At 39.3% G+C, this 23,152-nt stretch overlaps 1 protein-coding gene across 2 annotated transcripts in view; it reads left to right on the forward strand.

Moving 5' to 3' along the window:
• GNAS (GNAS complex locus) overlaps positions 1–23,069 on the forward strand; it is a 99,050-nt gene extending 75,981 nt beyond the window's left edge. Inside the window, exons 6-13 of one of the 2 annotated variants that reach the window (XR_013957880.1) lie at positions 11,946–12,000; positions 12,974–13,047; positions 13,798–13,856; positions 14,810–14,930; positions 15,955–16,085; positions 16,584–16,651; positions 17,174–18,274; positions 19,688–23,069. Coding sequence is in view for 1 of the 2 variants with exons in the window: in XM_080628100.1 (XP_080484226.1) it covers positions 11,946–12,000; positions 12,974–13,047; positions 13,798–13,856; positions 14,810–14,930; positions 15,955–16,085; positions 16,584–16,651; positions 17,174–17,320 (655 nt within the window). In the remaining variant the exon portion in view is untranslated. Of the gene's footprint in view, positions 1–11,945; positions 12,001–12,973; positions 13,048–13,797; positions 13,857–14,809; positions 14,931–15,954; positions 16,086–16,583; positions 16,652–17,173 lie in introns of both variants that reach the window. The other variant, XM_080628100.1, reaches the window with a different exon arrangement.
• The last annotated feature ends 83 nt before the right edge of the window (positions 23,070–23,152 follow it).

Here is a 23,152-nt window from a genome sequence, read left to right on the forward strand (position 1 = left end):
AGAACAGTGAAAATCTAAGCAAAGACAAAGTCAAGCATCCGGATGACTGACAGTTCTTTTTGTTCCCTGTGTTAAACTTCTGTGAGAGTAAGAGAGGGCTGCACTTTTTCAGGAACATGGTCACTCCCTGTGAATGGCTTTCCCGCAGAAGTAGTATGTTGACCTTTATTGTTTGCCTTTGAATTTGGCTTCAAGCTTGATTTCTTTCTCCTTTTATCTGCCTGAATATAATGGGTACCAGGGAGGGACAAGCACTTAAATTTGACTTCTTCATTTTACTGTGTGGCAGAAGAACACAGAAACAGATATTTGCAGATGATGCTTTTCACAGTAACCAACGATGAATGTCAAAATTAATAGTATAAAATTGCTACTGTAGCTCCCTACCATTTGCTTGTGTTAAAATAATTATTTTTAAGTCTGGCACTAATGATAAGCAAATGTTTTCAAGAAAAAGAAGAATAACTTTATATTGTAACTCACTCCAGAACAAGAGGTGGGCTCTTTACAGATGGTTGTAATACTGGTGCCAGGTTCTGTGCCTCCTTTTACAGAGGCCTGGAGTTGTTTTTCCCAAGTTGGAAAAAAAACATTATAAAAAACAAAGGTGGAGGGGGGAGAAGCAGCAGCCTCTGAGAAAAGCAAAGCCTGAAACATGAGCTGCTGCTATGAGTTGTTTAAGCTGCAGACAGGTATTGACAGGTCGTCCTGGGAAGGCACTGACTGCTGTTCTGGCCCTGTGTGCCTGCAGCAAGCACCATGTGTGATGCCAGTGTAGGAGAAATGGAACATTTGAGCCTCCTGTGAGCAGGATAACAGTCAAAATTCCTGCCTTTTTGCAAAAAAAAGTCCAGTTTCCTAAAATGAAGAACAAAAATCTCAGTTGGGATGGTGCCTTACTAGGTGAAATTCCAGCATTCGATTTGCATTCTTACGTGCTGAAGACATGCGAGCTGTTTGTCTGTGCAAGTGTATTTAGATACGGCAGCGAAGTCCACCCAACCACCCTGCTCAAAACTTAGCAGCTGTTTGTCCTCCCATTGTTTTGGGCTCATCTGGGGCCTGGTTTCTTCGCTGAGCTTCCCTAGTTCCTGCGGAAACTCAGTCCTGGGATCAGAATTCCTTTTGTGTCACGTGAGGTCACGTCAGCTCCAACTACCTCCATCCCTAAAATTCCTCTTAAAAATGATCTTGCCTGTTTTTCTGATCGCAGTTGGGGAAGTGCCTGGTTCTGCATTCTCCATGTTTGGGGTTTAGGTTATATAAGACACACACGAGCTGCAAAATGTGGGAACTCTCTGAGCCTTTATTTGCCCAATTTTGCAGATAGATGTTTCTTCAAATCATGGAAACAAGCACACAAAGTATTAGTTTATAAATTCTTATTATCATCTGGAAGGCATAGTGCAAAGACCAGTAAAAATGCTTACAAAGCATTTTGTGGCTGTCAAACAGTACAGTTTTATTCCTACTTCAGATGTAGCTCTTTGGTTGTCTCTCCTTTATTTTCTTGGGGTTTTTCTTGGTTTGGTTTTTTTCTTCCTTTTCTACTTCCTGGCTGTGGTTTTTGCTCCCAGGCATTGACAGAACGACATTGCTTTTATTGACATTTCAAATGATTAACCTAATCTTTATTTTCTTTATTAGTGATGTCCCTAATTTTGTCAGAATAATGCTATTTGAAAATTACATGGGCATGATGGTCTTTATCAACCAAAAGCAATTCTACTGATTTGATGGCACTGGAGGGAGCTAAAGACCATGAGGACAAGGTTCAGATAAATACTTTGTTGAAACACAATGAAAGGATATCCCATTAGGTTCACCTGTTTTAATTGCTCAGAGCAGCCTACGGTCAGGGACATACAGTTATTAAGCGCATAGGGTGTTGCCATATTAGATGACATCTGAAACTGAAGCAAGCATTCATTTGGTGATTTGCGTTCAGAGATGTTGGGGGGATTCAAACAAATTTATATTCTATAGAGACACTCTAAAACTCCATTAAAAATTACTTATATGGATTTTTGCCTAACTGCTTAAACAGTCTCCTTAGACCAAGTTAGCAGCAACTAAGCTAAAACCTGTCTGAGAAGATCCCAGTTGCACCTCGTTGATTTACATAGACTTTGAAAACTATTAAATCTAAAGTTTCCCCTCCAAGTTCAGGCCTCACTCAGGCATGGGAGTGATGCGGTCAGTGATGTGGTTATGTTGGTTTCTTCTGCTGTCTGAAGTCTGTGACTTCAGGTTACAATTAAAAACAGCTTACAACATAAAAATACCTGACCTTGTTCGTAGATACAGACCTTTTTCTACCTTCCAGAAAACAGGAACTGAAAAAAATGCATTAAGAATATGGGTGGGCAGGGTGGGAGAGTTCATCATCAGTCATACTTGAATTCTCACTAGTCCAGCTTGATGGCTTTATAGGTAGTAAAGACCATCGAAACAATTTGTTATTTTTCTTACAATCAAGTTATTAGAATGGAACTTTTCATTCCTTGTGTAAAATTAAAAATTGTAGTCTTCAGTGTGCAGAGCTCTTGCTGAAGTAACTGCAAAAGATACCAAACTGTGGAGTACCTGGAAGTTTGGTTCTTCAGGATGACAGCCTTTGAGCGTCACAGGAGGTTAAAACCATTTGGATTTCTGATCAGTTCACTTCTTGTTTTATTTTAAATACTGATTTGTTCAGAGGGATAAATAAAAATCAATGCAGGCAAACATCTTTTTTAAATGTAGAGAAAAGAGAACATCCCATAGCAAATAGTTGATAGTGTGTTGCAAGAGACAGGATCATTAGTTAGATCTGAGACTCCAGTGTGTTTGGCCCACTAATAGGAAGGAAAGTTGGAGAAGTAAGGCAGAAAGCAAAACAAGGTAAGAAATCTTCTTACATTAGCATTTAATTGCTTCATTTTTTCCTGTTTTTTGTCTTCCTTTGCAGCCCACTTTTAAGACAAAAGAAGTTAATAGGGATTGTGCCAAATTCTCCCCACTCACTCACACCACCTCACGCCCTGGGCTTGCCCGGGAATAGGATCACGACGTAGTGATCTCATCCATACCGTTACCTTTCATTGCTGTACCCAACCCTGGATTTGGATCAGCTTTATGTTTCCTCCTGGCATGGGGAAGTAATTTTCTGGGGTGGGGTGAGGGGCTGTTCCAAAGTTATTTGACATATGCAGGTTTGTGTGGCGGGGCGAGCCTCAGAGGCATGTGGTAGCGAGTTGTTTTTAACCAGTCTGTTTTGGTACTTGTGAGTGTGAAAATACCTTTGTACAAGTTCGCAAAGGAGGAGTGAAGGCAGCTGGAGCAGCCTCAAGGGTTTGGGTCAGTTATTGGTGGGGGAGCTGTGCGGTATGTGGGTTTCATTTGAAGACGGGTGATTGAGTACAGTCACAGGCCGATGGCTGTGGGATAACATGTGCCCCTGGTCAGCGGGAAGCATAAAGGAGCGCAGATGTTGTGCCTGGGGGAGGCATCCCTCCAAAGCCATCACTGGAGGAGGAGCATCTAGTCAGGGTGAAGAGCTAATGGCAGTGGGGAACTGGCAGGAGCTCTGCAGCTTGGGAGAGGGCGGCTCTTCCAGTGAAGGACTGGAGTATTTGGCCAGATTTGAGTGACTCTGCAGTGTCTTCTGCTCTGCAGCCCTCTCCCCCTTATCTTTCTCCCAGACAAAACCATAAAATTTGTGCATTCTGTGAGCCAGAAAGGGCTACCCCATAAAAATTTATTAATTGCTTTCTTAAGGGAGAAAAACCCACATATATAGGATTGTTTTAATATAATTTAAATCAAAGCTTGCAGTAGATTGTAGGCTCTTACATTAACTTGGAGCATCTTTATACAAAACAACAAATCCTGAATTGGGCTGCAGTACACGCTATAAAGTACATCTTCCAAAATACTTGAGTGAAGACTGCTGTTTCCTGAAACGTCCACTGTTCAGGATGGAGCTGAGCAGACTGGAGGTGGTGAAAGGAAGGGGGAAGGGGAGGGGAGCTTCCACACAGTGTTAAGGCTGGGTGGAAGTTACTCTACGATTTTTAGAAATTGAAATATCTGTGTAGGGACCTAAAGGATTCCTGTGGGCTGATGGTGCAGTTTGTGTGGAGCGTGTGCTTGATGCCTTTACGGCATACAGAAGATATTTTGCTGTGGCTTAATGCTTGTTATAGTTGCAGTTTTTTGATTACCATCTGTAGTCTCTATTGGTTTCTGATAGAGTGGTGTCCGCTGTGTTGTATCACGCTGACTATTTCCAGTGTCTGTGAAACAGCAAAGTCTTACAACTTCAGTCTGATTCCTGAGCTGTTGCTTTCATACGCTGTAGAAAATATTGAATCTCCTGATTATACAAATGTCTTCTGTTGGGTAATATTGACAAATACACTGAATAACATTTTTGACATAACATTCTGTTCCCACACAGATAATTTGGATGTAATTGAATGGGTTGATCAAGAGTCTGTGCTAAAAATACATTTTCTCACCCACTAAGTGCAAGAAAATGCTTGCTCAAAAGGCAGTTTTGTCAGGCAGAGCTGTTGGAAAGTGGGCTGGGTTATGCCGTGACTACTGATGCTGCCTTCCACCTCTGAAAGCATGGCTCGGGTCTGGCCTGAGCTGCAGGCAAAGCCTGTTTGGAACCTCAGCATAGTCCACGGCTGAGGTTTTGTCCCTGGTGAGGGTCCAAAGGGATGCGGGTGAGGCTGAGGAGGAGAGCAGCTTGCTGCAGCCTGGCAGAGGCTTTGGGCAACCATGTCTGTATCAGGCACTGAGCAGCCTGTGAATGACTTTAACTGGAGCAAAGCACTCCAGCCCATGCAGGATCCCATCCAGGATCCCATCCAGGATGCCCGTCAGACTCGCTGGAGCGTGTAAACACGCTTGAGCCAAAAGCGCACAGAAATAGTTAGAGGGGGAAGTTCTGAAGACCTCTCTTCTTCTGTTTTTCCTTATTTTACTGGTCTCCTGGGCAAAAGACTGCATTGTTGCAGTTTCAAAAGGGGCATGGTTTTGCTGCAGACTACCGGGAAAGAAAGAAAGAATAAAGGGGCTTTAGAGAAAGGCTGTTGAGTGCGCAGTAAAGTAACTTTTCTACTTCTCCCGATCTCCTATCAAATAAATCTCGTGCTAACAAGCCGTGCAGGCTGTCCCCCACCCGCCGCTCCCCGCAGGCCGAGCCTCATTGTACCTTTCCAGCCTTTGAAACAGCCTGTGCCTATTTTTATTTGTCAGGCCAGGGCTGGGCTGGCCCCATTCCAGATGTGTCTCACAAGATTTGGTGCCGATGAGCTATTTATAGCACTGTGGTTCCATTGTCATGGCAACCGTGCTAGAGGCCAAGGCGGCTGGGAGCTATTTCTGGACTTGTGCTGTAATGTAAAACTGATTGGGAAAGTTAGTGCATCCTCTAAGCCAGACTAACTTTAGACAGGCAGAGGGGAAAAAAAAACGAGAGAGACAACTACAACGTCTTTAAATAGATTTTTCTTTTTCTCCTACCTTTTCCCCATTTCTGCTCTCGCTCAGTAGCAGTTTTGGAAGGGAGGGTTTGCCTTCTGCTGGGTTTGTCTCAAATTCATTCATGCCTCCCGGCGGAGTGCACTTTTTTAATTAGTCAGTGTAGGAAGCCGGGTGTGTAACCAGCCCTGTTTTTAGGGCAAGGTTTGTATTTCAAGGCAACACAGAGTCTTTGCTGCCTGCTCGCTGGGGTATGGTTAGGGGGGCTTTCACAATGGTTGCAGTTCTTCAGAACCCATAGTTTTAATATTCTATTTTTCGTGTGTGCTTCATGCTCTCCACGCCATATAAGGAACTGTAACCTTGATTACCACAAGATGATTCCAAATATATGGAGTCATACTTTTCAGCTTTCTCATTATTTGCTTCAAAATTAGACCCATGGTGCCCCTCCGCCTCCAAGTGGCTGGAATGCCGCGAGGTTCTTCTGTAATTACAGCTGGGGCCGCTCTCAAAATTACTTTTCTGCGAGATGTATGCATTAATGCAAGCTATAATTGAATTCTGAGCTTTAGACTGGTTTTAAGTCTTTGTGTGACTTGCTGCTTCGATAAGGAAATCATCATAACCTTGAGGTTGGGAATAAAGAAATGCTTTGCAGCTTCTTGGGAAAGCTTTCTAAAGTCGTTTAGTTTACTTCTGTTCAAGTCCTATACTACATTTTGAACTTCATTTCCAATACAAATCTGGTTTTGAATGGGGTCCTTACGCCTGAGGACTGACGTGCAAAACTTCATTACAGGAACACCGTATGTAAGCTGTTTTTACATGCAATATAGTGCTCTCGTAATTATACCAATGCTGTTTGTTACATACAGTACTGTCCCTAAAGACTTGGGATTTTTTTCCTTAATTTTCCTTGTGAAGTAGTTAAAGTAATTGCAAAGATTTTGATGGATTTTTTTTTCCCCTCTTTCCCCTCTCTCTTTATCGAATTTTGTTTAGAGGGAAAAAAGAACTGTGTCTTTCTCAATCTTTTCATCATCTGGTAACTTGTTTGCAGCATTTCTTCTGTGGCCACCTTAACAGTAAAAACCCCACCTTTGCAAGTCATAGGAAATATCAGTATATCTTGAAAAAGAAACAAACAAAAAAGTATTGATGTCTCAATTTTAGTTTTTAGGGAAAAACATGACAGCTTTGGCTTCATATACTGCCCGTGCTTGCAGGGTACGATAAATACTAGCAGATTGAATGTTTGCTTATTTTATTTGTATCGTTCCTCTAACTTTGCCTGCTTTTCTGTTTCTCTTGCAAAATAAACTGGCTGAAATGTAAAAGAAATCTTTATCACCAGTTTAAGGAATAGGATTTCCCCCACCCCCTGAATATCCCACTTGCTCCCAAGAAGAGCAGAAGTGGGTAGACCTGAGGGATGGGCAGTGTATCCATATGTGCTTCCAACTGGAAATAACCCCTGTGCCCCAAGTCAGTGTCGGTGTGTGAACGCTGTGTGGGAAGCCATGGGTTAGACGCTGTAACAGACCTGGCCTTTCAGGGTCTTGAAAGTTCTTATGTGTTAACATGTTTTCAAACTGTGTTGAAGTTACAGTATATACGTGATGTATTTCTTACCATGATGTATTAATATTCCCTTTTAAAGGGAATATTATATCTTTGTACTACCCCTGTGACTCTGGCTTCAGCACAGGCAATATAGCTAAAGACAGAATTTATCAAATAGTTAACCATTTAGCTTTTAGAAAGCTGTTGCTGATTAACATAATGGATTGTGGCAACAGGAGTAAAGTAGAGGTAAAGCCTGGTCTGTTCTGAGAAACAGAAAATACACTCTTGTTCATAAACACTATTAATGTTGAGTTAAATTTCAGCTTAAAACTACTTTATAGAGCTTTGAGTTAGTTTTTAGTCCTGATAGGGTATAGATAACTTCATAAAAATCTCCTGGGCATTTGCACAGTTCAGTCCTTAGGCAGATCAATAAACAAATACTAATTTTTTTTTGAACATAGAAACTTGAACTGTAAAGACTGTCTTCTCAGTGATCGGCGTAAATACAGCTTTAATTCTTAGTAAAAGCTTGAAAATTCTTGGTAATATTCTTGTCGATTCTTAGTAATATCTTGATAAAAACACATGACTCAGGAAATGAAAATTCCATTTCCACTGACTCAGGGGACGCTGGGCAATTAACTTACTCCCTGTGTGCCTACCTTTAAAACAGGGTTAATGTAAGGTGTGCAGTTCAGGATGGTAGGGTAGAGGCAGGAAATACAGCATGAATGTGAAGGCAGGCAGGAGTTGTGAGTGTGATTTACTGTGTAGAATACCGTGAGGCTCTCAAAGGCAAGAAACTTCACTAATACGGAGCTCCAGTGCTACTGCTGGGGGTTATAAAGTTATGAACAAACTTTGTATTTGGTTGGGATTGAAATTTTGAATTCCTGATTTTACTGACATGAAAAATGGGATCTTAGTTTGTCTTCTAAGAGAAACGTTTTGTATACAAATACAGGTCATGACTTGACAAAAAAAAATGTGGTGCAAATGAAGCTCTTCAGATATAGGTGTTGTCAGTCTGAAGAGACCTTTCCAGGGTTGTTCTGGTCTGAAAACAAATGCTCTTCTTCACAAAGCAAAAAAGAAGTAATAATTCTGCCAACCATTTCGTCAGATCACAGAGAGTAAACCTTCCAGTTAGTGTTTATTGAAGAGACTGTCAAGGAGAGGCAGTGTGATTTCCCCCTCCCTGTTCTTTCCAAATCAGTGAAGTTGTGTTGTTTCTTGAGGAGAAAGACTTCAAGTGTTCTATACCTTTCCAGTGGGGAAAAATGAGTGCAGGCTGCAGCTCTTAGTCGGGCAGCAGCATTGTTCATTCAGGAAGTTCCCCCCACACAGGGATTAACAGCTTTCCCTGTACGAAGGAACTTCAGAATGAATCAGTAGCTGGCATATATCTTGATCTGAAAATTGGAGCATAGTTTTGACATAATAGGCTTATTAAAAATTTGGAAAGAATTGGGAATATGTGTATGACTTAATTACTTTGACCTGCAGGAGCTAAGGAAAGCTTCTGTGTATCTCACTGTATGAAGTCAGCCTCCTACGTGCACCCCTTAAAGAAACTTCACTGTTTACAAGAATCTGTTTAAAATATTTCACACGCGGTTTTTTCCTTCCCCAAGCCGAAGGAAGGGACCCCAAAATAAAGTGCATTTTTTGATTTCAGATTGCTTTATTAATTCCTATTTAATTTTCATTAATACCTTTCATTTCGTTATCTTGGTGACGTGTCTGCTGCTGTCCTAGAGATACTCCTTCCCCAGTGTTGCTGACTGCAAATGACTTAAAGCCGTAAAGTCTTTATTTTTCGCGGGGGTTTTAATGTCTCATAGCAGTATCAATGTTTTATTATAACACAGGCAGAAGTGCCTTTAAGTGACAGTATTCTGCAGAGCGATAACTGATCCGTTATTTAGTCATGTCCAGAATCTGGCCCGAAGTGAGAATTGGCAGCGATGCTGAATGAATGATTTGCTTTCTGGAAAATAGCTTTCCCATCTAATCTCTGGGAGAAAATTACAGGAGAAATCCCTGACTTTGTGGCTTGGTGCGGGACTTGCTCACAGAATAAAATTCAGTTTCATGGTTTGACAGTTTTGTTTGAGTTATTTCACCAAGGTCACTTTTCTTTCTCCCTGCAAAAGAAAGGGAGCTGACATTGTAAGTGGGCATATCTCCAGGAGACTTAGAACAATCTATAACAGCAGAGAATTCAGCACAGAAAGCAGTTCTGAAGTGGCCTCACTTGTGTTTTGGGTAGAGCAGAACAAGAATTAAAAATAGAAATTAATGATGGTAAATTTGTTTTTATTTTGAATTAGGCTTTGTTCTCATCTGACTTGATTGTTAGTTTAATTTACTGGAGAAATGATTTGATCTTGATTAACACTGACTTGGAAGTCTCTGAACATAGTGCATTGGTCTTTGCTGAACTCTCACGCTCCCACTGTTGCTCCTTATTTTAGGTGTATCAGACTAGATCAAATTTCTGCTACTCTTTTCTCCTTACAGCACATGTATTTTACAGTTGACCAACTGAAATAATCCCTTTTCTATGTTTGAGCAAAAAAAATCAAACTGGTTTTTAATGTTGTTAGCCCTCTCTAAAGCTGCTAGAGCAGACCTTCATGAAAAGGCACATGCAGAGGAGATCTGCATTCAGCGTATTGCTTTGCTCCATTTTCCCTAAAATGCCACTGGAAGCAGGGCAGGTTTTCTGTGAACTATCACACAGTGAAAGACTTCGTTCTTGAGAGAGTATTGTTGCGAGTATCAGATGTTCCTGAATGTTGGAGCTTGTTTTGGGGGGAAGAAGAAATGTTTATTCCATTCGAACTTGTTTTACCTGGCATGAACATTGCTATTGGAATTCATCTCAAGTACAGTACTGCTGCTCCTATGTGGCTGATGTTTTTCAAGGAAATCATAGGCCTAAAAATAGTCTGCATAAACAACAGTAAGAGGTTTTGTACTTTCAGTTCCAGGTTTTAGCAATATCTTGTTGTTAGTTTCTAATTGTCAGTTTCCAAAATCCATTAAGCTGATTAGCAGAGTGTTGAAAAACAAACCCAAATTTTCAAAATAATACTTTTAAACAATCCACCTTCTGTGGAAATCTCTGCATAAAATGTTCTCCTTAGATCAGTCAAGTACGGAAATGCTGGCTCACTGTAGTATCACCTTTAGATCTTTATGAACATGTTATGTTCGGGACATTTTTTAAGCATCCTCCAACTTGTGAAAGTCCCACATGATTCTGAAACCATGGTCTTAGGGGAGAATATGAGACGGAAACATTCATAGTAGTTGGAATCCATGATTGTTACACGCGTTTAACATCCTCTGTGGACCAAACAGAGCTTTACTTCTTCACCTTTGGATTGAAAAAAAAAGAAAAGTAAAATTCCTTCACAGCCTGGGAGAGATGAGGAAACATTGCAAACACAATTTGTCACCAGGTTTATCCTTTGCTGTCTTCTGGTCGCTTGTCATGATGGAAATTGGTCTTTACACTTTGTATCATGTTTTTAGCAGCACATTTACTATGATACGTTTTCATGTGTTGAAAATTCTGTAGTTCAGTTTAAACAACAATTATTTTTCATTTGTCTCTGAAACAAGGTCATCTAGGTCCTGGTGAGAAGGGCATTACACTGAGGTATACAACTGTTTTTCCTCCTTCCTCTGCTCTTCGTTAGGTGTTTTAGGAAGTCAGTTGAAGAGTAGGGGCTGAAGCTGAGGGCTAAGACCCTTCCTGATTTTAATGAGAGTTTGCTTTCTGATTTGTGAATCTGGGACATGGCTACCTATCCCTCCCCCCCCCCTTCAAATTGTTGCCTGCAGCTGTAGGTAATGCTCTTCAGCATATCTAGCTGTGTGTAGGGATCAGAAGGGAAAACCCAGCTTCGTGATTTCTGCTTCATAAGGAAAAAGAATTCATGCAAAGGAATTTAAAAGGAAACTCTTAAAAGCAAGGTTACTGGGTTTAAGACTGTAATTGATCATAGTGTTAGGGGTGAAGTTACCTGTAGGAGCATTTCTAGGTCTCCTAAAAGTACTGCAGAGGAAGGTGTCTGAGCATACTCAGTGTTGGGCAGTGTGCTTGGGGGGTGGACAGCATTAAGTCTGCATCCTGGAGCTGCTGGGTTTAGGCTCTGTCTTTAGTCTCACAATAACACCACCATAGAACAGAGTTAACAGACTGGTTTCTTGAGATTTTTACTCTTTGATTTGAAGTCAAGGATAATTAGGAGGTTACAATTAATTGGTAAGAACCTTTTAAAGACTCCAGGGTATTCTCTTTCGCTAATGCCTAATGAATTTGAATAAAATAGATCTTTTTATACCCATTTTGCCAACTACTGCTAGTGAAAACTGGTACCAACTATGAACAGAAGAGATCAGTATTCCCTCTCACTTAACTGAGCTTGTCATGAAATGGGTTTGGGAATTTCATTTACTGAAAGAATTATATGGACAATAATTTTTTTAAATACTCATCTAACTTTCAGGAAAATAGCATGTAGGCAAGGTGAGTCATTGCTTTACTGTTAGCAGGAGCAGATTATGTTGTACAATTTATGTATTACAAAAATTAAACTACTTGTACGTTTGTTAATGGAGGGAGCTGAGCAGGAGGGGTTGGAATGAGATTTCCAGACCTGATTAATAAAGCTGTGGACTTGGCCCTCTGCTGGGTGGTGCTGGGAAGTGCATGGTTTAAATACCAGTGCTTGAATGTTGAGCAATTTCAGTATATTCCGCATTTTGTGCATCTGATGCATTAAAATACAACAGATCTTATCTGGGAAGCGGTCAGCTACTAAAGTGTTAGATAGTTTGTCTATTTTGAGAATTAAAAGTGACGCTTTCTTTCCTTTCCCTAGTTTCCTAGACAAGATTGACATAGTCAAACAAAATGAGTATACACCGTCTGACCAGGTAAGAAAAGTTCCGCTAAGAAATTACACAATTTATCTGTCCCCTCTGTCTTTGAGGATCATACTGATTTTCTAATTGCCATTTGTGGCACTAGTACAGGTACTACCATGTATTGTACCTATTTAGTATTCCAGTAAAAATTACGTTATCATTTGGATTGAGATCATATTTATTAAATGAAAATGTGCCTAGATTCATGACTTCCATCATGCTTCTGTGACTGAAACTCAAATATCCATTTGCAGGAGTAATTTATGTTTTGCTCTCCTTGCTGAATAACCATCACGAACTTTGTATGATGCAAAGTTGGTTGGTATCTTCTCAGCCCCACTGGCTCCCACGGACACCAGATTTTGTATAAATAACCTTGTTAGAAAAACAATTTTTATCAGAGTAGAAGTTGTAGTTTTCATTTGGTTGCAGGTAATCTGAGGATCTTTTTAGGACCAAATCCCTAATCCAAACCCACATGTATATTCCTAACTTTCTGCCCATAAATAATGCAATTAAGCATGTAGTGCATTTTCATAGGATAAATAACCAAAAAACAATATTCATGTCCCAAAACTTTCACAGGCAGTATTGGTGAGGAGAGAGCAGTTTGTATCCTTCGAAGTTGTTCAAGAATAAATCACTCACCCTTTTAAAAAGCAGAGGGTTCTCATAAATGAGGCTTTCTTGTTGTGGAGATAATTCCACTATTTTCAAAAAACAAGATATCAGAAATACAGGTTATTATATTTGAAATTTGGAGCAACTAATCTTCAGATACGAAACTTCAGAACAAGCGTCAGTTTTATACTGGAGGCAAAGGATCTGCTGCAAGATCAAAACCTTCAGTGCCCTGTTCCCTGTTTCTGCAGTACAGCATACACTGGCAGCACTGGGTAAAAAGTTTGTATTTCTGTTGCTGGAAATACAAAGAATTGTGAAGTATCTGTGTTGAATCAGTGACTTTCCCTTTCTTCCCTAGGATCTTCTCAGATGCAGAGTTCTGACATCAGGAATTTTTGAAACCAAGTTTCAGGTGGATAAAGTAAATTTTCAGTAAGTATTCCTTTTTTTTCCTTTTAATACAATGCACACAGTGCCAGGGTAAATGAGGGGACAGTCTCCCATATAGTCATTGAGATTTCTGTATTTCTCAAGTGGATGTTTAATAGAAAGCAAGTAATTTATGGGGTTTTTTTAATTTAGTTGTTTGGCTTTCAAAAGAAATGCAAAATGATGTGCAATCTTCTGCTTTTATTTCAAATCTCAAAGAACAAAATGTTTTAAATCTGTTTTTACTAATGCACGAGTATTTGATTCATTGCTGGTGTATAGAGTTACATATCTGACCGAAATCTTTGTACATATCCAAGTAACAGAAAATGCATGTTCTCTTTACTGTCCCAGCTTAGAAGGATTGCTTGACCTGAGTAAAAACTGACAAGTTTTAGTCTGGTCTCATTGACTGTAGATCTGTGATACTTGTTCCAGAAAATGAATTTTTTGTAGGACCTGATTTCATGTCTTAGTTTTTAAGGGTGGAAACGAATCTGCAATGTACATGCACAAGAGTTTCTTACTTCAGTGTACGTGTTGGTGAAAGTAAACATAAGTATGTTTTGTGATGAACGCTCTGGGTGTACATGCTGCAGGACTGTTAACCTGTTCAGCATCTCATCATCCTCGGTTCCTTTTAGCTTCTATGACATGGAAGTCCTAAAATTTCTTTGGTTTTCTGTTTGCATGGGGGGGGAAGAAGATGCAAACACACAATGTGTTCTGACTCAGTTTGTTTTTCTTTCTTAGTATGTTTGATGTTGGAGGGCAACGAGATGAACGCCGAAAATGGATCCAGTGTTTTAATGGTATGATCAGAATTTATGTTTGTTTTATACAGTAATTCTCTGCAACATTTGAATGCCCAATCTTCATTTTCTCACTGTGTGACAGTGAAAGCTGGTGAAAATATTTTTGTCTTTGTTGTCTGGACAAACTCTGAAGCTATGCTATAAAAGTCTGTCTTTTTTGTAGAAATGAGATCTTACAAAATAGAGTAGAATGCAATTTAGAATTCATTGTCTTTTGCTACGGTCATTGTCATAGAATATCACCTGAATACTTTACATATGCGTGGAACTGCTGTGCAGTATTTTCTTCTGTGCTGTTAATAACAGATTTGTTTGGGGTTTACCTCTGCTCCTTCCTCTTCCTGTTACCTCATGATCTGACTCATCTCTGCTGCTGCTGCTGTCTGAGGAGATGAGCCTGGAAGTCACCGTAAGGGGTCTGGAGCAGCACAGCCACACAGAACCAGAGATCTGGATTCTGTGATCTGGGAATATTTCCCAGGAAAGAGATAGGGTCTCTAAGCCAGAATAGTACAGTGTAGGAGAACTAGAGGGATAAACCATGAATACATAGTAATCTATTATTATTACTATTCATACAGATCAAATGTGCTGTTCTGATGTCTTCCCCCAAGGGCCTCCCTGTCCTTTCTCGATAGCTTTGAGTTGCTTTCTAGATTTTACAACTTTTAAAATTTCTCTCTTAGCTTTCTTAGTTTCTCTCTCTTGCTTCTGTTCCTTTATTTTCTACATTCCTGCCATCCTGTCAGCTCCTGTTCTGTGGCCTGCTTCTCCTGTCTTTAATGGTTTCTGCAGTTTCTTTTTTTATTCCTGGTGCTTATAATGCTGTCAGTAATAGCATTTCAGCCTGTTCTTCTCATGAAGCTGAAAGTCTGGCTGCTTTTTATTGAACTTTGGGATTCCTGGATATTTCTTCTGAAAAAATAACTGATGGGTATTTCTCAATTTAGATGTGACTGCTATCATATTTGTGGTGGCGAGCAGTAGCTACAACATGGTTATACGAGAGGACAATCAGACCAATCGGCTTCAAGAAGCACTAAACCTCTTCAAGAGTATCTGGAACAACAGGTCTGTGAATTGAAGTTCCATTGTTTGTATCAAATAAATTAGTAATCCTGTTGTATACAATAGTGAAGACTTGTGTACTGGTTAGGATAGAGTTAATACTCTTTGTGGCAGTGCATAGGGTGCTGTGGTTTAGATTTGGACTGAAACAGTACTGGTAGCACACTAATGTTGTAGCTGTTGCTGAACAGTGTTTGCAGGGCTTCAAGGCCGCCTCAGTTTCTCACTCTGCTCCCCGCCCAGTGATAGACTGGGGGTGTGCAATAGGTTGGGAACAGGCAGATGACCCAAGCAAATCAAAGAGGTATTCTGTACCATATAACATCGTGCTTGGCAATCAAAGGGTAACAAGAGGTTCAGGAGGGTTACCACCTTGCTGGGCATTGATCTACCCCCAGGAGGTGGTGAGCGATTGCCTTTGCATCCTTGGTTTGGTTTGGTTTCCTTTGTTCTCTCTTCCACTTATCCTTCACTTATTAAACAATTATTATTTACATTTTTTATCTTGACCCCCAAATTTTCTTGCTTTATTCTTCCTCTCCTCTGTCCTGCTGAGGGGGAAGGTGAGCGAGCTGCTGTGTGGTGCTTTGCTGCTCACCGGGGTTAGCCCACAGCTGCAGCGCAGCCTCTGTTATGTGCTTCTCATGGCACAGTCAGAACTCGAGCTCAGTCACAACTGCCTCCCTGTTACATTAATGGCTGATACACTCACCTGATTGAAGAAAACTCTGGAGAGTTACAAATTGGTAATTGCCATATTGAGGCTGTAATTAAAGCACTGAGAGAGTAGCACACTGAAAATTCCATGAGTTTGGATCAGCAGCAGAAAGGGGGCAACTTCCATTGCCCACATTAGAGGGTGTGTACACCTGGAATTAACACCACAGGGATTCAGGTATAAAAGGAACCTTTGAGAACTATTATAGTGTGTCATACAACTGTTGTCTCCAGAGCTGGGTTAAGTTTCTTTTTGCAATGTGATCCTACCTATGCCTTCTCAAGAGTGTTTTGTTTCCATTTTCTGCAGGTGGCTACGGACCATTTCAGTAATTCTTTTCCTGAATAAACAAGATTTGCTAGCAGAGAAAGTTTTGGCAGGGAAATCTAAAATTGAAGACTACTTTCCAGAATTTGCTCGCTACACTACACCAGATGATGGTAAGATTTTTAAGTTTTATTGGCAGTTTCCTTGTTCACTGTATTTGTAATGTTTTTCAGCTAAGACTTTGAAAACTCTGAAATAGATGTAATCGTCATTGTCTTTCAGCCAAACTAATGTTAAATTTTAGGTATTAATACTGAGAGAATCCTGATTTTTATACATTTAATATATTAATCATCATGCCAAAATCTTGTTACTTGGCTGGCGTAGACCACAGTACAGCTTGTCACTAATACATCCTCTGGATTCCCCCTGCTCATATCTGTGGTCATTTCTCTAACCTGTTGAATGCCTTGTCCTATGGCCACCATAATATGCCTTTGTTCTCCTGAAATCTTGCTGTTTTGAGTAACATTTTATGTATTGTCTTATAGTCAGTTTTGCAAATGATGTTTCTATTGTATGTGAGCAGGAAACAGAACAAGTTATGATTTTTAGGTGCTATCACCAAAAAACATCTGTTTTAATGAGATACTTATTTTATTATTAATCAGCAACACCAGAGCCTGGTGAGGATCCCAGAGTTACAAGGGCCAAGTATTTTATTAGAGATGAGTTTCTTGTAAGTATTTCCTTTCTTTCAGTATTCTTTATGTGATTCTTCTCAAATATAAGCTCTTACCTTCTACTATTGCAAAATGCTGCCACTTTTGGTGTTTAGATTTAACATCCACACTGCATAAAACACATTTAAGAGCTTTAGTGCTCTTTGTTAGCTGCTCTTTGGATATTTGTTGACACAGTACATAATAATTAAATAGCAAAAGAATTGGTGAGAATTAATAAACCTTGAATACAATGATGAGTTATAAACGGGGCCAATTCAAGTTCTCGGTCAGTTCTGAAATTCCCTGGTGTGCAGTGACCTTCTCAACGTATAATTCTGATAATTTTAAATTTGATGTTTTAGGTGAGAGAGTGAAAAATTGTGGATGTTTTGCCCCTTAGTTGCACCCTTTGAAAACACAATTCGCATACATATTGCATATATTCACCTGAAGGAATTCACCTGAGTTTTGAGAAGATGGGGATTTTCCCCACTCAGTTCTATTTTAACCCCAGTATCTCTCTCTTCTTTTAACAGAGAATCAGCACAGCAAGTGGAGATGGAAGGCACTATTGCTATCCTCACTTCACATGTGCAGTGGATACAGAGAACATCCGGAGGGTTTTCAATGACTGTCGGGACATTATTCAGCGCATGCACCTTCGCCAATACGAGTTGTTGTGATGGAGAGCACTTTTTTCTGTGTTTTGGACTCCTTATTCCTTATTAAAAAAAAAAAAAAAAAAAAAAAAAAGAAAGAAAAACCCCACCCTTGCCCACATGGGGTGGAAGAGAACTGTTTGAATCTCCCATTGATTTGCACCCCTCAACTTTTTCTCCTTGCTGGACAATAGCAGCACTTCTAAGCTTGCTTCTGTACCCCTCGGACAGTTTGAGATGGCCCCTAACACTTAAAAGGCCATTTCCATGAGGATTCCCTAACACTGTTATTAACAAAAAAGAAAAAAAAAGTAATTAAAAAAAGAAATAAAAACTAATTAATGAAAAGCCCTGAATGTGGAGCACCTGAGAGAATTGGTGATAAAAAATTGAAACGTAAAACAAAAATTGGGGAGAGAAAAATAGGTAATTTAGCACTGTTGTGGGCATAATCACGTAACCCTTGATCTCCACTTTGTATCATTCACTGCATCAGACTAAAGAAGGTGCCAAGTCACAGACCAAGTTTGAAGACAGACACTTGAGTTTGGTTCTCTGACTGTAATGTGGCTTTGAACGGAAATACTGACAATTCTACAACAGACCTAGACAGTGCAAAAACCAACTGCTACCTTTCACAAGGGTATTTTTAAAACCAGTCTTGGTGGTCTAAAGACAACCATGGACACTTATGAATTGAACTGCGTATGGCCTGTGATTGCAGAAAGAGTTAACCACACACTGTTTTCAGTTTGTCCACTGATGATCCCATCTGCTATAAAAATCATTATCTGGACTGTAGTCCTCACAGTCTTTCCCTTCTTTTTCTTCTTCCCTCCCCTCATTTTTTATTTTACTGCTGGATTATTATTCTTGTACAGACTGTAAAATGTATTATTTTGTACAACTTTATTGAAAATAACTTGTAGAAGATCTTTGTGCCTTGATTATGGCTGTACCTGTACAATGAGCTAAGATGTAAGTATGTTTGATTGCGCTGTACAGCTTTGTCAACCCTATCTGCAGCATTAGCTCAAGGTAGGGAAAATTTATCTGTAGTTTAGTTTTTCTGGTTTATAAAAGAAGGAAAAATACCGTTTAGTTAAAAAAAAAAAAGAAAAAAAAAAGAAAAAAAGGAAAAAAAAAAAAAGAAAAAAGTACAAATTGTGCAAACTTAACCACTTTAAAAGTGAGGTCTTCAACAAGTGACCAGATGTTGCAGCATCATGCTTTTTAATTTTTAGCTTTAATTCATTTAAATCTCTATCCAAATGCAAACCATGGCTTGTTTCTACATAAACCAAATTTTGCTACAAATTATAAATGTTAGTCTTTGGTCATTCATAGTCCTTTTTTTTTTTTTTTTTTTTTTTTTTTCTGAAGACAAAACCAGAACAATAACAGACACATAGGGCATCATGCAGGTCTGGTGACCATCTCTAGGCTGGGCCAAGTACCCCAGCAACCTCTGCTCACACTGTGTGAGCTGACTGCTACCGGCATGACAAGGCGTGCACTGCCCTTGGATTTGGCCACTGAATTCCAGTTTCAAGTGACATTTTTATTTCTCTTTTAATAAAGAGATACTTTAGAACCTTTTTGTTTTATATTAACTATATAAGTAGCTTAAAGTGAAGATGTGTGGATTTTTCTTAAACTTGAATAATTTATGCAAATTATATGCTTAGAACAACATGTGGTACAGTAAAAAGAAAAAGAGCAAAAATCACTGTAGCAATAAGAGAGCATGTAATTTTAGTAACTACTACACTGCTTTATATTTTATACCTAGGTGTTTTATGTCTCTGTGAGTGTGTTACTTTTTCATGTGTCTAAACCTACGTGTACAATTTGTACAGTCAGAAATTACAGCTGTAATAACACATCTAGAACAGTGTTAGCCTATATTACTCAAACACCCCTGTTCCTCCTTCATTTTCACCCCTAAACTTTTCTGGATCTTACTGCAGTGACTTTAAAAGGAAAACAAAAGAAGCAAAACAAAAACACCAAAATACTTGCCTCTCTGCCTTTCGCACTAGCTTCCCTCCGCCCAAGAGACTCTGTGAACTTCCTTTTTTGGGAAGAGGTCCAGTTTAAATTAAAGTGAGGTTGTGGTCAGTGATGTCTGTGCAGCTAGATTTGCTTCAGTATCAGATGCCTTTTTAATACTAAGAACTGCAACTGTTCGGAATTGTGAGGTTTTGTTGCTTTTGTGCTTTGAATTAAAATGAATCACCTGGTCCCTTGTCACTAAAGAGCAGGGACATGATGGAGTTCCTGTCCCACCTCTCTCAATTCAAATTACTGGTGGTAATGATACTAAATCATGTAAAAAAATCTAGCTGCGGTTGCTACTCATCTTTCAAAAAGGATCTTTCCTGTTCACAGGTTTAGGCAGTTGTCACCTGAACTTCGCAGACCCGCAGGAGAACATGACAGAAAATAGCCCCTTACAATTTAAGAATGTATCCAGTGCCTGTAGGGTAAGGGCTGGTGTTTCCACTGGGTAAAAATGGGACACGGGTAGGGGAAAGAAAATTGTGAGCCTTAATTTTAGTTATGGGAGCCAAAATCTTTAATTTAGTGCCAACCCTTATCTTTTTAAGCCTCAGAGGAGTTGGTGTAAACACCACATTTGTAAGTGGGAAGGCCTGCAGTGCTGTGAGGAATGTCCTCTCTCAGCTGAGAGAAACAAAGCACCTCCATTTAAAAAACAGGAATGAAAACATAAGCTTCTTCCTCTGATGGTGAGAAGAATCTATACTGCAGTGAGCTGTGTGAGCCAGCAGCAGTGTAAGAAACCTACAGCTTTATATGAACAGAAATGTTTAGGGGATGCTTTTATTTTTTTCCTTAAATGAGGGAAAAGGCAATTGTTTTGAATATGGTTGAGTTGCACAAGTACGGAGTGTGTGTGTCTTAATGTCTCAGTATTGCCTTTGTTAGTCTGTTTATTAGTCCATGCAGTTTGGTGGCCTGGTAAATGCAAGTCTTATTTTTAACAGCCTTCTTTTTTTTTTAATACAAAACCATAAAGCTTTAAAGCTTGCTGTTTAATAAGTAACTGTGTTTTCTTCTGTCTCTAATTTAGTGGCCATAATTTGCAGTTAATTGAACCATTCCAACCTAATGCTTACCCATATTTCCTAGTTTTGTTTTATTTATTTATTTGAAGTTCTTGTTTTCATGATTGAGGACTTTCACTTCTGTCTCATTCATCTGTTTGGAAACTTCTGACCTTACAGCCAAAACTTAACTCATTCTACTCAGTATTCATCATGATGCTGAAGTGTAAGATACCTGCAAATGTAAACACTACCACTTTTATTAATAAAAGCAAATACAGTGTTTTAGGGCACATTTGCATCACTATAGTTGAGGTTGTGTCAGTATTTCCATTGTAAACCCATAGAGGGTCTATATCTTGGCACTAAATTGCCCTAAGCTAAATCTTTGCCGTACAAGGCTCCTGCTCAAGCATGAATTTGGTGGGTTGGTTTTTAAACCGTTTCCAACACAAACTCTTGTTTCTGTTTTAAGTTACACAACTGTTTTGTTGGATGGGGGTTGGTTTAAAAAAACAAAACCTAACAACAAAACCAACAAACAAACCTGGTTCAAGATTGTTTTTGGCACTTCTGTAACTCAGAAATGGTTTTGATTCTAAAACATAACCTTTGGCAAGCCAGTAACCTACGATATGGTCTGATCACTTTGGGTATTTTGTAAAAATAATAATAAATTGTAGAGATGTTGTGGTTTAAAAATCAGCTACTGTGCATTTGCAGTAACTTATTTCAACCCAAGAACTTGTAGCACCTTTTACATTAGTAAACATACTCAGCAGCCAGTGTGATGCAGCAGAACAGTGATAGCTCCTGAAGGGTTGTGGGGTTTTAACCTTGTGGAGAAGTAAAGCCACTACAGACTAAAAAAAAGATTTAGCTGCCTCTGAAAGCATCAAAACCTGCTGTCATAGAGGCTGAAGCTGGAGCTCTGTTAAGTTGTCTGGAGCAGACTTTGATGCTATATGCCGTATGCTTATGAAAGCATGCTGGGTCAGGTGTCAGAGACAAGAGCCCTGAGGGCTTATCTTCGTTTATCTAAAAACTATTTTGAATTGTGGCATCGAGGAGAGGATTTAACTTGGAGTATGTCAGTAACTCCAGATGAACTGAAGCTCATTCTGTTTCAGTGTGTTGCACATAATTGATACCTGCAGGATAATTTTCTTACAGCAGTAAATCTATGCACAGAAATATTAATGTTCATCACTTTATAATCTGAGCACCTTGTGATTAGTCATGGCGCGATATTCCTGTAAATGATGTGGAATGTTTTGTCTTTATATCCTAGTTTCCAATGTCAAAAATCATGTACCAGGAAAAACAAAAGATATAAATGTGATTACACAGGAAACTGACCACAGATATGGAGGTGGACACATGACAGCTGAGTACCAGTCCAGTGCCTTAGTGATAATACTGTTGGTGGTTGGTGCTATACAAATGTCTAGGATTGATAAAGTTGTTTTAAGTCATAAAATTAGTAACTTATTCTGGAAGAGAGTAAGTTCTCTTCTTTACCCACCTGTATCTAGTATGCTGTGTGTATTTCTATCAATGCTGGCACTCAAAAGACCTCTTCCATGGAAGAAGATGATAAAATTCCTGCTAACTGTAAGAAGCAGCATATGGGCCATAGATTACTATCAGAGGAAATCTCACACAAGAACAGGTCATCATCCCTAAAATACATATTGAGTTTGTATAGCAGTAAAATTATTTACAAGCAAACATCTGTTTGCAATCCAATCCCAAAACTGTACCCTTCTTCCTCAGCTTCATATTCGTGAAAATCCATCCATTGGGAAAAAGTCTGTTCTACGACAACCTTTGAAGTGTCTTTGCAAACGAAAATAAGCTACAAGAGGGATTTCTGAACCTCTGCGGATGAAAGCCGTTACACTGAAAAACCTCTCGGGTGACTGACGAGACAGAAATTGCAAGAGCGAACCTATTTTAATCCTGGTTGTAACCAGTTTGCTTAAATACTGTGAGTGGGTGTGTTTCAGTTACTAGGTAGTAAACTTTATAGAGTATTTCTACTGTATTACAGAGATTGCCAAAACTTCAGCCACAAGTACTGGCTTTGTAATTAATTGTTTTCAACCCCAATTCTCATCTTATTAAAAGTTAAAATGTCTTTTTACCCTGTCTACTTTTAATGGACTGAGCTGAGCAAAAATGGGTGCAGTTTAAAGCACAGGTCTACTTGGAAAAGCAGCTTGGGAGGAGGTGGGGAGGCAAACTTAACTTCTTTCTGCATTAAACAATAAGGTAGGAGTTTTGTGTAACTTTTGGGGCCTATAAGTGTAGCCTGGTTCTGTGGAAAAAAATAGGGAGTTCTTTAGGTTAACAACAGCAAGTGCTCACTGATACCTCTGCAACAAGGGGTAACTGACAAAATATGCGCTAGATAATTTTCTTTTGAAGAAAAACAACAAAAACAACCCCACACCACCAAACCAGTATTTACAAGTTTTCCTAATTCTTTCCACTTAGGAAGTCTGCCTGAAAAACCTTAATTTTTATGACAGGACAAAATAAAGCCCTTAGACATTGTCCCAATTACAGAGAATGGTACATTTTTGAGGGAGAAGATGCTGACATTAGTGTTTTTTATGTAACATAACATGCTTTCTAAGGCTGGGGTGCCAGTAGACAAATGTAAGCAAATTCAAAATTAAAATGTGAATGTATCTCTTTAATTTACCCAGTTGTTTTATTAAATGAGTTGGCTAATGCTTTCCTTTTTATTTTTTTAATATACGAAAGTTTGGGGGAAGAACAA

This window comes from Psittacula echo (genome assembly GCF_963264785.1).
Source record: "Psittacula echo genome assembly, chromosome: 12".
In the NCBI taxonomy this organism is placed as follows: domain Eukaryota; kingdom Metazoa; phylum Chordata; class Aves; order Psittaciformes; family Psittacidae; genus Psittacula; species Psittacula echo.